This window comes from Sarcophilus harrisii, chromosome 2, assembly GCF_902635505.1.
Source record: "Sarcophilus harrisii chromosome 2, mSarHar1.11, whole genome shotgun sequence".
Taxonomy (NCBI): Eukaryota; Metazoa; Chordata; class Mammalia; order Dasyuromorphia; family Dasyuridae; genus Sarcophilus; species Sarcophilus harrisii.
This window is the reverse complement of record NC_045427.1, coordinates 52,270,350-52,286,158: the sequence shown is the minus strand read 5'-3', so window position 1 is coordinate 52,286,158 and position 15,809 is coordinate 52,270,350. Positions and strand designations below refer to the sequence as shown.

At 46.9% G+C, this 15,809-nt stretch overlaps 1 protein-coding gene across 3 annotated transcripts in view; it reads left to right on the top strand.

Moving 5' to 3' along the window:
* The window catches only part of GSE1 (Gse1 coiled-coil protein), a 770,474-nt gene that overhangs the window by 730,893 nt on the left and 23,772 nt on the right, over nucleotides 1-15,809 (top strand). For 2 of the 3 annotated variants that reach the window (XM_031957167.1, XM_012540351.3), the window contains exons 5-7: nucleotides 2,551-2,750; nucleotides 12,940-13,112; nucleotides 13,844-14,044. In XM_031957167.1, the coding sequence (XP_031813027.1) occupies nucleotides 2,551-2,750; nucleotides 12,940-13,112; nucleotides 13,844-14,044 (574 nt within the window). The remainder of the gene's footprint in view (nucleotides 1-2,550; nucleotides 2,751-12,939; nucleotides 13,113-13,843; nucleotides 14,045-15,809) is intronic. The other variant, XM_003758460.4, reaches the window with a different exon arrangement.

Genomic DNA, 15,809 nt, shown 5'->3' with positions numbered 1-15,809 from the left:
CTTCCCAATCTCTCCCTATCTTACCACCAAGTCAGCTCAGGTCTCCAAATCTCAGCATTATCTTTGGCTTTTCTCCATTTCCCTCTCCCCAAACATACACAATTAATCAGTCACTGAGGCTTGTGAGTTCTTATTTTGAAAACCTCAGGCATCTTACCTTATCTTCACCTGCTTTGCTGTAATAAGTTTTCTTCCTCATCTCCTCCCTCTTTCGCCCTACTTGTTTTTAATCCTTCATGAAATTGACTTAAAAGGCCACTTTCATCATTTATCTTTTCTTCCCTGTCTGTCTTTGCCTCCCCATTTTTTAGAACCCAATTCAAGTCTCACCTTCTCCAATGGAACCTATCCAAACCATGGTCATTCTCAATACTTTCTGCACTGTATATTTGGTGCCTAGACTACTGCTAAACTTGTACATTGTATATGGTCAATGACCATTCATTGGCCAAAGGATTATGGGTTGTCTTGACAGTTTACTTCCTTGCTTTAGCTTTCTGTTTATCTCCCATGGCATCAAAGATCATGTGCTATTCATCTTTGGAGCCCCCACAGCTCCTAAGACATCTGTAAACAACAGACTTGTGGGCTCTCTTAGATGGATACATCTCTGGGCTCCATCACTGACTTTGGATCTGAATGGATTATGGGTCATCCAGTACAGTTCCTCTCTTTGACAGAGTCAAGGTTCTACTGTGAATCCTTCTCCTCCTTTTGCCATGATACCTCACTGCAACCCTCCCTACCCCATCACAGGATTGAGTTTGCTGGTTTGGGGCTTCTTCAGGAAGGGAGGGGCTTGAGATACTTGTTATCTCTATTTTGACTCTACTTCTCAGTGGGAAAAGGGAGCCATAGCCAGTGATTGGGGTCTGTAAAAATATAGAATGTAGAATATTGTGTTAGACATGCAGATTTCAGGTTTAGAACTAGAGGAGATCCTCATTTCTCGTCTGATCCCATTATTTGACAGATGAGGAAACTGAGGTTCATTGATGGGTGACTTGCTCAAAGTGTCACTCTCAGATCTAGAACTGGTGACCTGTGACTCTAGTTCTGTGTAGCTATCAAGTTTACATAAGACACGTTTACTGCCTTCAATGTCTGGTCAGATGATAAACTTCATAGATAATTTTTTTTTAAGTGCATTAGAGAAGGGGGCAAAAGCCATGGACATTGTGAGGTCATTGGAAAGGGGGGAATAAAACCTCTTGGAGCCCATTCAATTGGAGGTGTGCCTGGGAAACTAACAATATTGATTTGTGGTCCAGTCATCTTTCAGTCACATCCAATTCTTCATGATCCCATTTGGGTTTTTTTTGGCAAAGTAGTTGGCCATGTCCTTCTCCCTTCATTTGATAGAAGAGACAAACAGGGTTAAGTGATTTGTGTAGGGTCACATAGCTAATAAGTGTCTGAGGCCGGATTTGAACTCGTGAAGATGAATCTCCCTGATTCCAGGTCCCGTGCTCTATGGCACTGCCTAGTGGTCCATTGATTTGCCTGACACGTGCTAAATAAATGTCTGGGTGGTCCCTTTCCCTCCTTTAGTAGCTTTCTAGAGTGGATCAGTGGAGGACCACTGACCCAGAATTGAGCTTGAGTCTTGGAAAGGTTCCCCACTGCTATCAGACCTAATGCTCTTGTTTTACAGAGGAGGAGGCTGAGGTTCAGAGCAGTTGGTGACTCTCCCTATTGAGGACACAGTGAATTGTTAGTAGAGCCGCCACTAGAAACCAGATCTGCCTCCCAAGCCTAGAGCTCTTCTTACAACCTGTATGGTTTTTTTCCTTTACTTTGCAGTGAACAGCTACAAATAGATGCCTAAATACACTAAGGGAGGCCCTGAACCCTGCTTGGAGTTGAACCTTCCTGTTATATGAATGACAATAATGGGTATATATAATAACTAGCAAGTTGTAGAAAGCTTGAACATACTTTACAAGTATTGTTTGAGTTCATCTTCACATCAACCTTGCAAGGCAGGTGCCTTTGTTAACCCCATTTTACAGATAAGGAAACTGAGACTGCCAGAAATTGTGACTTGCCCAGTGGGCAAGGGTCTAGGAGCAGTTCTGCTCTGGAGGAGCAGAACTTCAAACTTCCTGATTTCAGCCAGGACCAATGGTCAAGCTGCCTCTAGGAAAGTGCCCCAGGGGAGCACATATTGAGAGCCATCTCGGGAACATTAGGAACAATCCTAAAAGACCTGAAAGGAGAGAAGAACTTCAGTGTTAGAAGGGGATTTTGGAAATCAGCTTCTCCTCCCCTCTCATTTTGTGCATAAGGAAAGAGGGCAGGGCCCTCTTGGTCCCAGGCTGAAAAGCTTTGTCCCAGGACATCTTCCTCCCTCCATCCCTCTCTCCTCTTCATTTCAGGCAGGAAGGTTGACCTCTGTGGGAGGCTCTGGAATCTTTCATTTGTCTACTTGATGAGCTGGACATCAGGCTTGCTATATCCTTGGGGTCTTGACACAGCCATGCTCTATTCAGCGCCGCCATTTTGCCCTTCTTTCTCCCCTTTGCTTTAAGACTCTTTGTTCTCTTACAGGGTCTTCAATAAGCAGTGAGTCTTCCCCAGTATCTTCTCCGGCAACCAACCACAGCTCTCCTGCTAGCACGCCCAAGCGAGTGCCCATGGGGCCCATCATTGTTCCTCCGGGAGGTCACAGCGTCCCCAGCACACCCCCAGTGGTCACCATAGCACCAACGAAAACAGTCAATGGTGTCTGGAGAAGTGAGAGCCGACAGGTAAAGTAGCCATGTTCCTAGTCTTGGACTCGGGTGATGGGTGTGTGTGTGTGTGTGTGTGTGTGCGCGCGCGTGTGCACATGTATGTGCAGGTAGTTCTATTTTTGATAAAGCACTAAACCAATGTACAGCCTATCTTGGTTGTACACTAGGTGGCTGGATCTAGGATTAGAATTCTAGATACTTGGGGAAAATGGCCTTTCTTTGAGGTCAGGTCAAATCCATTTTCTCCAAAAGGGAAGCTATCAAGACTTGACTAAAAGAAAGAGGACAGACTCATGTAATTCTAGTTCCACTTATCAGATTCACAAAGTGCTTTCTCTCATAATGAACCCATGAGGTAGGGAACGTGAGGAAATCATTATTCCCATTCTGCAGACGATCAAATTGAATCACACAGCTCAGGCTCCCGCAAATAAGTCCCTTCCCCATCTGTCAAGGGGGTGGGTCTTGTTGACCTCTCGATTCCTGCTAAGTCTAAAAGAAAACTCTCCTGGAGTCACTAATCATGTCCCAGTCACCTTGACTTTTAGCTCCTAGCTGTGCAAAAAACCCCACAAGTAAAAACATTGGTGTGCGACAAAGTGAGAGAGCAGAGGCAAGGGAAAATTGGGAATTGGCCTTCAAATGACAGCTGTGATAAAAGGCCCTGCTGAGCGGGCTCTCCAACACCCTCCCCCCAGGCTCAAGCTTCATCCAGCCCTTCCCAGAAGCCCTGCTGTCTCTGGGCAACTGCCTGCCTATTTGGGCTGGGCACCCACCTTCCTGCCCCCCCTCAGTCATCCCCCTGTTGCAGATATCCTTCCACCCTTCCACATATGCATACTGCAGTCTGGAGTGAAGCACTTCCTAATTAAGAACCATTGTTAGCAGTGATTCTCTCCTGGATTTTTATGACTGTTCCCGGAGGGATTACACCACTTGGAAATACTAATTAAACTGCAAAGAAAAATGGGGAGGGGTTTGAGGAGAGAAGAAAATATGCTGCTTCAAGTAATGCACAAAATTCCCACCTAGAACTCTCTGTAGACATTTCCTCTCCTGCGCATCCGGGAGTAGCCATGATGTGACGCCGTTGGGCCTGTCCACACTTAAGGCATCTGGGGATTGGGATGGGCTTCATCCCAAATACCTGGTGGTGGGGACTTTTCAGAATCAAGAAAGGGCTGCCTTTGGGAGGGAAAAGGCCCTCTCTGAATCTGGAAGAAGGCACAGAAATCCTAAATTCTCCTGCTGGCTGGGAGCTGCTCATTTGCTTCTTCCTTCTGCCTAGGCCCATTACCCCTTTAACCCAGCTCCCAAGGAGCCAGTGTTCACCATCTCTATACCCTCAGCTCCCAAGGAGACAATGTTCATCACCTCCTTACCCTCAGCTCCCAGGGAGACAATATTCATCACCTTTACCTTTAGACCCCAGAGAGATAGTGTTTACCATCTCTTTACCCTCAGCTCCCAAGGAGACAGTGTTCACCACCTTCTGACCCAGCTCCCAGGGAGCCAGTGTTCACCATCTCATCACCTTGTCTTCCAAGAATGGTATTTGGAGGCAAAGGATCTTGATGAAGTCACAATGCAGAAATGGAGAGATTGAAGATGGGAGAAATTGATAGGTGATTCCCCCTAATTTCAGGATACTTGAGACCTGCCAGAAGTCCTAATGCTTTTTCAAATGCCTCCTTATAGTCACATCTGTCCCTTCCCTGAGATTTTAAAAGAAGAGGAGGAAGAAGGAGTGTCACCATAATAGCTTCTAGTGCTTTTTCATTGACCACTGACTTTGACATTCATTCTGACTTAAAACTCTTATGCGGTGTTGGGGCTGTTATCCATTATTTGTTTTCCAGATGTGGAGAAACCCCAAGCTCAGAGGTGTGAGTGAGGATTGCCTTAGAGTGGGGTAGAGGTCAGTTGGTCTGGCAGTTGGAAAACTCAGGGTTGAACTTCAGCTTGGCCCTGCAGCTTTCCCCTTTGCTAGCCCTCAATTTCCTAATCTGCAAAGTGGGTTGGTTTAGATTTCCAGAAATCCCTTCTAGCTCTAAACTTGTGATTCTCTTAACTCCCTTTTAGAGACACGACTAGCCACCAGTTTAGTTAGAGCTTGGAAATCCAGACTCCTATCTCTTGATTAGCTTGGTGATTCTGGGCAAGCCACTCAAACTTGTATCAGTTTCTTCAGCTTTAAAACAAGGATGATGGTAACAACTCTTACCTCCCAAATCATACATGTAAAGCACTTAGCAAAGTACGTGGCACACAGTAAGTGCTCTAGAAATCCAAGCTTGTTCTTATTATCAGATGAGACGTTTGGGCCGCAGTGCCAGGCATACAGTAGGTGCTTCAAATGTGTCTGTTTGTTGCTGGACCCTGGTGGAAGGCAGGGGGAGTTTTGCAGCTACCTCAGAATTGCGTGGCTTCTTTCTCCATAGGCAGTCCCCCGAGCCTTGTCTTTTCACCATATGCAGAGAAGACGGAGAGCCACAATTTGTGGGCCTGGCTCCTGCCTCCCACTGTGGCTTGTCCCTGCTCAGTCCGTCCTCCAGTGTGGGCGCTCCTCTGCAGCCACAGAGGCCGGAGGCCATCTGTCTCCCTTCTTCCCCTCCTTGCCCCCTGGTTCGGCAGATGCCCGGCCCGTTGTCTGCAGTCACCCGGGTGCAGGAGCGCTCATAAATATTCCCCTCATGGAGCCTGAAGTGCCTTGCTGGGTGACTCATACGCGCCGCATGCCATCGCTCTCCTCAGAGAGCCCTTACTGCCTCAGAAATATTTAGTAACCCCGGAGAAAGGGCCGTGATATATCTGCTTCCAGCAATTTACCACCACAGCGCTTAATGAAACACTGAGGCCACGAGGGAAAGCTATAAGGATTCGGGAACTGGATTAATAGATGATGTATGGCCCTTCAAGTCGAGCACAAAGACGCAATTGAGAATTTAATCCTTTTGGGGGGGAGGGAGATGGAGAGATGGGGGGGGGCAGCGAAGGAAAAAGACAGGCACAAAGCAAAGAAGGATAACTTCATAAAGTTTCGGGGAATGAGTCATTAAAGGGGCCCGGACGGTGGCTACTGAAATAGGTGGGGAATTGGTGGAGTCGATCCATCACCGACCCCCTTCGTGGGGGTTACCGATATTTCCAAGGTAATAGGAAGGCTGTGAAGGGACAGATTAAATGAAGACTAGTCTATTTTAAACCTAATAGGGCATGTCCTGCGTTCTGACTGGGGGAAATTATTCACTAATCACCAGGGAATGACTGATTTGCTCTCCCTCGAATGGGGCACCCCTCCCCCTCCCCTCCTTTCATCACTGCAGCTGCACTTCCAGCCGCTGCTCAAAAATAAATAAATAAATAGCAGCCCCCACAGATGCTGCTTTTTCAGAAAGGGCCCAAGCCCACTTAAAACAGTGAGCCTTTTGAAACCCGCCTGTCTGCTGGGGGGGAGTGGGGGAGGGGCGCCACTCCAACTTCCTGGGCTCCCGGCCCTGATTCTTGGGTATGTGGTGCCGCTAGTCCTTGGTGGGGGTCACAGGGCTGTCGCCTCCCCCCGCTTTCCCCCTCCCATTTCCCCCCTGTGCAGGCCCTCACCATCCCGCTAAGCTTTGTTGACCCAGTTCCCTGTTGGCCCTCTATGAAGTTGGCTAGTCTCCAGATGGGAGATGAGAGGACAGAATTATCCTTTCATGGCAGGTTTGTGTGTGTGTGTGTGTGTGTGTGTGTGTTGGGGGGGGGTTGCTTCCCCAACCCCCACCCCCTTTAGCTGCTTCTGTTTGACACTCCGAGACCCGGATGGTGCCATCTGCCCCCTGCATCCTGGAGGGCCACGGCTCTGAAAACTGGCCAACTGCGAGATGCTATTTTTCTTCAGGATTTACGCGCAGGCTCCGTGGGCCCCGGAGAATCCTGTTTCTCTCGCTCTCTTCCCCAGCAAAGCCCGCCACCATCCCCCACCCCTGTGAGTGGAGGTACCAAGGTCATCCCTGGGTCTGTTCTATCCAGCTTGGCCTGCTTATTAATTAATCAAGCCATTATTTGTTGCAAATCAGAGCCGACAGAGGAGATAATGGGATTCCTCCCATTGGTTCAGCCAGAGAGTTTAGAACACATGGCCCCTGGAGCTGGAGGAGAGCCCCCTCCTTCAAGGGGTCTGGCAGTTTTAATCCGAGATAACTGGGAAGGTTCTTCCCTGCCCTTATCTCGCCCCCAGCTGCAGTCCTGGAGCCAAGGAGCAGATCTGGCTTTACCTACTGCAGCAGAGCCAGCAATCCACGGATTCCTCCTGTCAGGCCCCTGCCCGGAAGGGCAGTCTGCAGCTCAGAAGACAAATTTGATGAATTAAAAACAAAAAACCCAGTACAGGAGGCAGGCAGGAGGGCCCAGTACCCAGGCCACGATTTCCACAGCGTTTCTTTCTCTGTTTGCCTTGGATGTGATACCTGAGTAACCTGTTTGGTTTATAGCAGTTTCCAAAAGGTTTATCCTTGCCATGCTGCTTTAGGCTCCTCGGGCATCTGCAGCCTTTGAAAAACAGAGCGGCCTATAAATGTAAAGGCAGGCAGGTAATAAATGAACCTATCACCTCCTTTCTCTCTCCTTTGCTCCACGCCTTTTGGAAAAAACAGCCCACCCACCACGATACTCAGAGCAGAAACCATTTCTCCCTTGCCCAGTTCCATTTCCTCTCCAACGAGGAAGGAGTTTGGCCCAGCAGGGTCATTTCAAGCATCTCCCTTTTCTTAGGGGCAAGCAGACTGGACTTGAGACGGATGGGAACACTGGTTCCCTTGGGTTCTGCCTTTAACTCCCTTTGACCTTTGTCAAGTTGTCATCCCTTTCCCCCAGCCCCACTTAATTTCTCTCTGTAAAATGAGAAGGGTTTTGGATTTGGGATTGGAACACCGGATTCAAATTCAAACTCTTGCTACTGCATAGGTCACAGTGGGCAAAATCCCATCCCCTCTCTGAGTTGGAGATTTCAAGATTGATTATTTTTAATTTTTTCCCTACTTAATTGAAATGGATTTTTTTCCCCTTCTCACTGCCCTGCCCCTGGAAAAGAAAGAAGAAAACAAAATTCTTGCAACAAAAACACAATCAAGCAAAAAAAAAAAAAAAATATATATGTATTGGCCATATCCAAGAAATCTGTCCCATTCTGTATGCTGAGTCCATCACTTCCTTGATTAGGAGATGGGTAGTGTACTTCATCATCAGTTCTCTGTGTTCATGGCCGGACACCCCAAGGTTTAGAGCTAGAAGGAAATGTAATTGATCATTTTGCAGAGAAAAGAACCTCATGGAGACTTAAATGACTTGTCTTAAGGTGACATAGTTAATAATTACCTAATCCAAGATTGGAACCTAGCTCTTTGGAATCCAAATCCAGATCTTTCCAGATCATCCATGTTGGACCTCTTTGATTTTTTTTTAAAGGACTTTTCCCCATAATTTTTATTTTCAGCTCCAAATTCTCTCCTTCCCTTCATCCCCTCTCCCATCCATTGAGAAGGCAAGAAATGTCAGACCCTAATATATATGAAGTCCAAAAAGCAGCTTGCTGCTTCTCAGATGAAATAGTTGGACCACGTGAGCTTTGTCATCCATTCTAGCCCTAAAGTATTCTATAAGTCAATAGATGCTCTCCTTTCAGGGATGACCTAGTCTTCTAGAAGGGAAAGTCAAGGGCATCTCCTATTTTTTTCCAGCCCACATCATATTCTTTGCTGCTATCCCATTTGGTCTTTCTTGACCTTTCCTTGGCACTGAGATCATTATCCCATGAACAAACCTTATGGAGGAGGTCAAAGGGCATGCACAGGGTATGAGAGCAAGGGGGTCTGGGGTGTTGTAGGGATGGCCCAGTGCTGTGCACAGAAAGTGAACAGATGTTCCTCATTAAAAATTCCAATCACTGGGTCCCATCTCTTTCAATTAATTATAGCCGATGTATCTTCTGGAGAGATTATGAAGTCTTGAGGAGCTATCAGGCACTCGCTGAATGTTTGTTGTGGCCGTGTTTAGTAAATACACTTGACTGATGAAGGCGATTCTCCCAGTGGCACAGCACCGCCTGGCACCGAGCTGCTTAAATCTTATCTGCTACGTGTTCCAAGATGTCACTGTCTGGTGATATGAAGATGGATGGTCTGCCTGAAGAAGGGCGGCCTGTGCAGTAATGATGCGCTCGTTCTCTCTGCCAGCCAGCCCCCTCCTCCCTCCACTACCCAAGCATGTGTGAGCTTGCATGCTTGTTCTATCTCTCTCTCTCTCTCCTTCCCTCCCTCCCTCTCCTCTTCCTCCCCCTTCTCTCTTCTTTTTTCCTCCTCTTCCTCTCTCCTCTCCCTCCTTTTTCTCTCTGTGTTTCTCTGTCTTTCTGCTTCTTTTTCTTTCTCTCTCACAACTACCCCCTCTCTTCTACCTTCTTCTCCACTTTCTCTTTTCTCTCCCTCTATCTCTCCCCCTTTCTTTCCTTCTCTTCTACCCAACCCCAGAAGTTGATGATTGAAGCATCAAGAAGGGACCCTCCCTTTGAGAACATAACCAGTCATTTGTTGTCACACCGGCAAGGAACAAAGGTTCCAAGGAGTCCAGGGTAGCAGCCAGTTTCCATCTCTCCCTAGCTAGCTATATCATCTTCATCACCTATACCTAGAGGATACTCGGTTGCAGCCTCCTTTCCTCCTTTCCTTGCTCTCCTAGACAGACCCTGAGTTCCTTGGGACTGTTTCAAAGCTGAGTCTAGTAAATAAAACATTTGATGCTCAAGAGTTTTCCAAGAGCCCTTTCCCCCCCTTCCCCCAAAGATAACATCCAGTTGTGTTGTCCTATCCCATTATCACTCTTGTCTCTAGCTACCTGCCTCATAGACCCCATATTGGGAAAGGATATGGAAGGAAAGTCCCTTAGTGACTATTTTGTCCATATTCTAAATATGTCCCATCCTATGTGTTGGCTGGGGTGGAATACAAAAGAAATATAAGCCATATGTAGTCCCTGGCCTTGTGGATTTCACTGACTAGCTGGGGACAGAGGATGTATACATAGAAGAAGTTAATTCACAAAGTAATGTTAGTTAACAAAGCACTTTTTTTTTTTTAAACAAAGACTGTCCCATTGTTCTTCAAAACAGCCCCTGTGAGAGGTGCTTTTGTTATTCCCATATCACAGATGAGGAAACTGAGGTTGAGTGGTTCAATGATTTGCTTGTCATACAGTAAGCACCAGGCAGGATTAAAACTCAAAACCTCCCTGAGAGCTCTATCATACTTTATCACTTAGCTGCCACAACTTGGAAGAGATCCCTTGATTCCATCATGGGAAATGAAACAAACACATTATTTTCTCTTCCCTCCTTGGCCCTGCCCTTAGCCTCCTGTAGATTGTTTGCCAGGATGAGATCAGAGCTTCCATTTGTCTCATGTCTCAAGATTCTTCTGTTCAATCTATCTGGACTTTCATAACTCTGCCCTTTGTTTCCTCTCTCTGAGTAGAAGCCTACAGAGACCCAGCCCTAACCCCCTGCTGCTCAAAAGTGGCCCTTGACTTCCAGAAAGGATATATCTTTTGGTCCAGCTATTTGCCTGGAGTCTGGGCAGCCCAACATTCAGCCGCTAATTAATGGCAGACTACCCCGTGTACTGCTCCTAGTTTTGCTCTAGTGCCTGCAACTCCATCATTGTTTCTTCTCATTTCATTATTGTTGATCATGGTAGTAGTGGTGGTAGTAGTAGTAGTAGAAATAACTATTCTCGTGCCTGAAGTGCTTCCTAAACATTACATCATTTGATCTAGTGTCTCTGAAAAACAAGGACAAAATTATCATCCTCATTTAACAGATGAAGAAGGTGCTGAAGTGAAGTGAGTTATTCTGTATCACAGGTGTGAAATTTCACAGCTCCTGGAACCCAGTTCTCTTGACTTCCACCTCCCACTTTTCCCACCATTCCAGTATTTCTAAGAGTTATGAGTGGAGCCTCAGAGTCAGAGAGAGGGAAGGAAGACATAGTTTGTAGCTGAAAGTACTGGGCCCAGATCAGAATCAAGGACTCAAGTCACTTGAGCACTTGTCCATCCAGGTACCAGATAGTCTCTTGATCCAGAGTGACTATTCCCCATTGGGAATGGGATGGGATGGTAGTGGTTCCTTTCCCTTTAGGGCAAGAAAGGAATTTAAGTTTTGCCTTTCCTCAGAATATTCACAAGGGTGAATGTGGGGAGAAAGTTGAGCACCTGTAATACCCACTTAGTACAACTCTCCCACTACCAGGTAATCTCTTCCTTGATCCTTGATTAAAGACTTCTGCTTTCTTAATCTTAGAGTGAATTTCCTTAGAAAAAAGCTGGTGGCAAAAGGGAAGAATTCTTTCTTGTGGGTTTCTCCTAAAATCTGAGAGAAAGTACCTAGCACAAAATTGGTTTCATTGCTTATGACTTGATTTATATTGTCCTGAAGAATTGAAAGGCAAAACTCTTCAAGGACAGTTCATGGGAGGGCCTAAGCTTGTGTTGTTTCTGAAATGACCCACATTTTAGAAGGGATGTTGCCAACTAGAAAGAATTTGGGGAAGCTAATGGGGATGGTTTAGACATAGAAAACTATTTCATTTGAAGGCCCGTTCATTAAGATGGACTTTTATTGGGGGGTATGTGTACCCATGTTCTGCGTGTAAGAGCCTGGCCCATACTTATTTTATATACCTCAAAGACCATCTGGGCCAACTTCTTATTTCACATGAGAAGGGAAACTCAGGCCATAGATTTGGAATTGGACGGGACCTTAAGATGTCATTTAAAACAACCCCCTATGAGAAAACTGACCTGCAGAGGAGGAAGGAAGTCTCCAGGGAGCAAGTAGCAAGAGGGAGAGTTTCAGCCCAAAGCATCAGACATCAGAACATCGCAGTCTAGTCTGCATAGCACCTAACACCCGTGTGTCCCAATCCCACCTGCCCCCAGGGGATGGACATACACACACAGACACATGCGCGCGCACACACACACGGTGTATTTAGAAATCCTGCTGTCGGGTATTTATTATGACAGTTAAATGCACTTCAGGAGGTGTCTTGGTTCCAGACTCCTAAGTCCCATATCAAGTTTTCTCCTTTTTAATATGCTGGGGTTGAAAGGATCCAAGTCCTTTCTGGCACCAAGGTCTCTGATCCTTTGAGCTCCTCGCTTGCCTTCAGCTGGTACTAGACTCCTTTTCACAGGCCCCGAGCTTTTTAATCTAGATGGTGACTCTCAATGGCCTTGCTATCGAGGACTTCCGAAAATGGTGAAGGCCCTTCCTCTTCAGTCCTTAAATCCCCACCTGTTCTTTGCTATTCTGAGTCCTTTAAAAGTTGCTTTTTCTCTTTGCTGTTTGAGTCGAACCCTCTGCAGAATCTGCTGTTTCTGGCTCGAGGCCCCTCTGGCAGCCAGGAGTGGAGGGGCTGGCAGCAGGGACCACGGGGTCCAGCCCTGTTCTTCCTCCTCAGTGTGTGTCTGTGGCTTGGAGTTACCAAATGGGCTGGATCAGCCAAGGCAGAGCAGCTGCCTTTGCAGCTGATACCAGGGCCACCCCAGGGACTGGCTGGTTGCAGACCAGCCTGTTCGACCCCGGTAGCACTGCCAGCTTCCTGATGCCCCCTGTCTCTCTCTGTGTGGGCATCAGGACTGCCAGGATATCTGTAATGGCAACCAAGCAGCTGCTGTCACAGCTGATGCCTTTTGTCACTTTCGGCGCTGGCTGGGTTCAGATTATGGAGAGCTCTTAAAGGCTTTTGGAGCAGGATATCCGCCATATTTCCTGACTTTGAGTTGAAAAGTTCATTTCCAGGAGCTTTGGGTGCCCAGGGAGGCTTCAACCCTCCGGGTCTTGTTCCTGAAGTATATTCCTTTCCATAAAGCCTGTAGGCCAGAGAGCATCACAATCCCCACGTGGCAGTGGCTGCTTTGGAAAGTTGGGGAGGAAGGGATGTGGCTCTGTATGTGTGTGTGTTTGTGTGCTGCAGAGTGAGCACTAGTGTTTGCAGTTCATGCCCTGTGCGGACATTCTCAAAAGAAAGCCATTTTTGGACTATGAGGTGTCCAGACCCCTTGCCCAGAGGATGCTGTTGAGAGCCTCCTTGCCAAGCCCCCCGGCTTTATCCTTTGTTGGAGACCTTTCTGTGCCCCTTTTCTCACTTGGCTGTTGTTTCTGTTCTCACAGCAAGAAGCAGGATCTAGAAGCGGCAGCAGCAGAGACCGTCTTATCGTGGAGCCCCCCCTGCCCCAGGAGAAGGCGGCGGGGCCCGCCATCCCATCCCACCTCCTGAGCTCTCCCTACCCCTTCAGCATCCCCCCCAGCTCCGTTGTCCAGGACTCCCGCTTCCCACCACTGAAGTGAGTTTGTAAGCGCGCGCAGTGTGGCCGTGGGGGGTGGCCGTGGGCAGATCCCACCCAGACCAATTTCCCTCGAAAATCTTTGCATCGGCCCCAGATACTAAGGGTGTGGGACCCGGAGCTGTCCATTCCCTGCTCCGTACACTCCCTGCCAGGGGTGAGTGTGTCTGGAATAGATTAAGGCAAGAGCCCTGGCAGATGGTCCCAAGCTTCTACCCCAGGAGGGGGGCCTGTTTGATCACAATCTGTGGTTGCTTTTCATTCACTTCCCTCGAAGAATCGTTCCTCGCTGATTGACTCTGTCAGAGAACCTCCCATTCAGATGTTTGCGGCCAGAATCCCCCGGGGATCCGAGGTCCTTTGGTCGCAGCTCAGAAGTGGTCAGGACAGCCACATGTCAGTCACCTCACCCCGTGGCCCTCCACCGGGCACCTGGGGAGGCCGATCTGGTCACCCAGGCCAAGGGCGGGAGGGATAGCCCGAGGGGTGGCCCGTAGGACAGCTGTGACTCTGCCTTTACAGCAGCTGGTCCAGCTCCCAGCCCCAGGCCTCCTCCCTAAAGAGCAGCATCTCATTAGAGACTCTCCCCTCCCGGCGACGCGGGAGCAGCAGCAGCCAGCCCTCCCGAGTGAACCAGAAAAGGCGAGAGCCGTAGGTTAATGAATTTCCTAGACTAGAAAAATAACTTTGTGCTAACCTCTGCGGCCCCTTTTTTCTCATCTTCTCCCCAGCAGCCTCCAGCGCCCTGTACATCATGTGGTCCCCCCCAGCACTGTCACCGAGGACTATCTGCGGAGCTTCCGCCCTTATCACACGACGGAAGATCTCCGGATGTCCTCCCTGCCACCCATCAGCCTTGATCCGGCCACTGCTGCTGCCTACTACCACCCCAGCTACCTGGCCCCTCATCCCTTCCCACACCCAGCCTTCAGGTAAGAAGGTGGGGAGAAGCCTTCCCTCCCCTCCTTCCCGGCCAAGCGCCGTTCTTTGTTGAGCCGTACTGAGGTCAGAATCGCCACAAGACTGTCTGGTCACAGAACAATGGCTTAGAAATCTGGCTTGTCCTCCCCTTTGTCCTGATTCTTGGGTGTTTTTCATTTTGTTCTGTTTTAAGGGCAAGAGAGAACTTTGCCAGGATGATTATTTCCTGTAACTGGAAGCAGAATTTAAAACTGGTCCCCTTTTAGCCATTGCTGGGATCCCAGAATAAATCTGGAAAAGAGGCCTTATGTTTTAGCTATTAGCTGTAGGTAGTAGGGAAGATTCCAATTTACTTATAATCATTAGAAGGTAAGCTCCTTAAGGTCAGGGATTCTTGCTTATGGGACTATCCTCAGCACTTAGCATGTCATAGATATTTAATAAATACTTGCAGATTGATCATTAGTCATGCAATAAATTCAATGAGAATCTCATTTCAATTCTACCTAATGCCTGTGTAAATTATTATTATACATAATGTTATTGTTACATATAATATTGTATTATTTTTATTATGTTATTTATTAGTTATATTGTGTTATTATAACAATATTATTATATTGCATAATATTGTTATATTATAACAATATATTGTATTATTATTATACTGTAAAGCAAAGCTTCTTAAGTTGTGAGTCATAACTCCGTATGGGGTTGCAATTATCATTTATCATCAGTAAATGTTTCATTCATGTACTTGTTTTGTATACCTATATAGCTGGAATTACATAAAAATTTCTCAGGAAAAAAGATCACAAGTGGAAAAGTGTTAAGAAATGCTATAATGTATAGCATATTAGTATGTTACACTGTACTATACCACAAAGTAATAGGATTGCTTCTTGGAGAACAGAACTAAGTGCCTCTTAATCTGGACCTGTTATTTGGATCATTGTGCTTTGACGAAGTATTGATTTCACTTTTTGCTGTCTGTAATCCGTGACCATTCAACCAGATTCCATCCCCTTTCCCATTTCCAGGTGGGAATGGTCAATATAGTTGATCGTACTGTCATTTGCCGATGACAGACTTATTTTCCAAGTCTAAAGTCTGTGATTCAGACCTGTGGCTGGCTAAAGGTTTTATTTTTGTCCCAGATTGCTTCCACTGGACATCTAGGGCCCACATTTCAGTGAGCCCAGAGGCAATGTCCTCTGTCCCCAGGAAAATGAACCCCCCTACCTTTTACAGACAGTTGACTCACTCATCTTAGGTTGTAGTTTCTCATTTGCTCATTGACCTAGAGGATATTAATGCCTTTCTCTATATTGAAACTTTTCTATGGACACAGGAAACTTCCTTCCTAAATTATCTTAAGATTCCCTAAAACAGAGGCTTGTAACATGAGGTCGATGGACCAATTTCAGGGGGTCCATGAACTTAAATAGGGAAAAAAATTACAAATTTCTTTTCACTCACTTTTGGTGTCTCTTGTCATGTTATAGTTTATTTTCTGTATGATTCTAAGAATGTGTCCATAAGCTTCCCCAGATTGCCAGCAGGATTCGTGATACAACATGGCCAAGACCCTTAACCTAAATTGAAAGTCACTCTGGATACAAAATATATTTGTCTTCTTTAAAGTTCCCAATTTAGATCTGCCCCAAGGTCTCACTCCCAACTAGTGGTTATGATCTTGTTCTCTTGGACTCAGACACTGTTCATTGGGCTTGCCTGTAGTTGATGTGGTGGTTCTGACTCTGTTCTCTCCCCTCC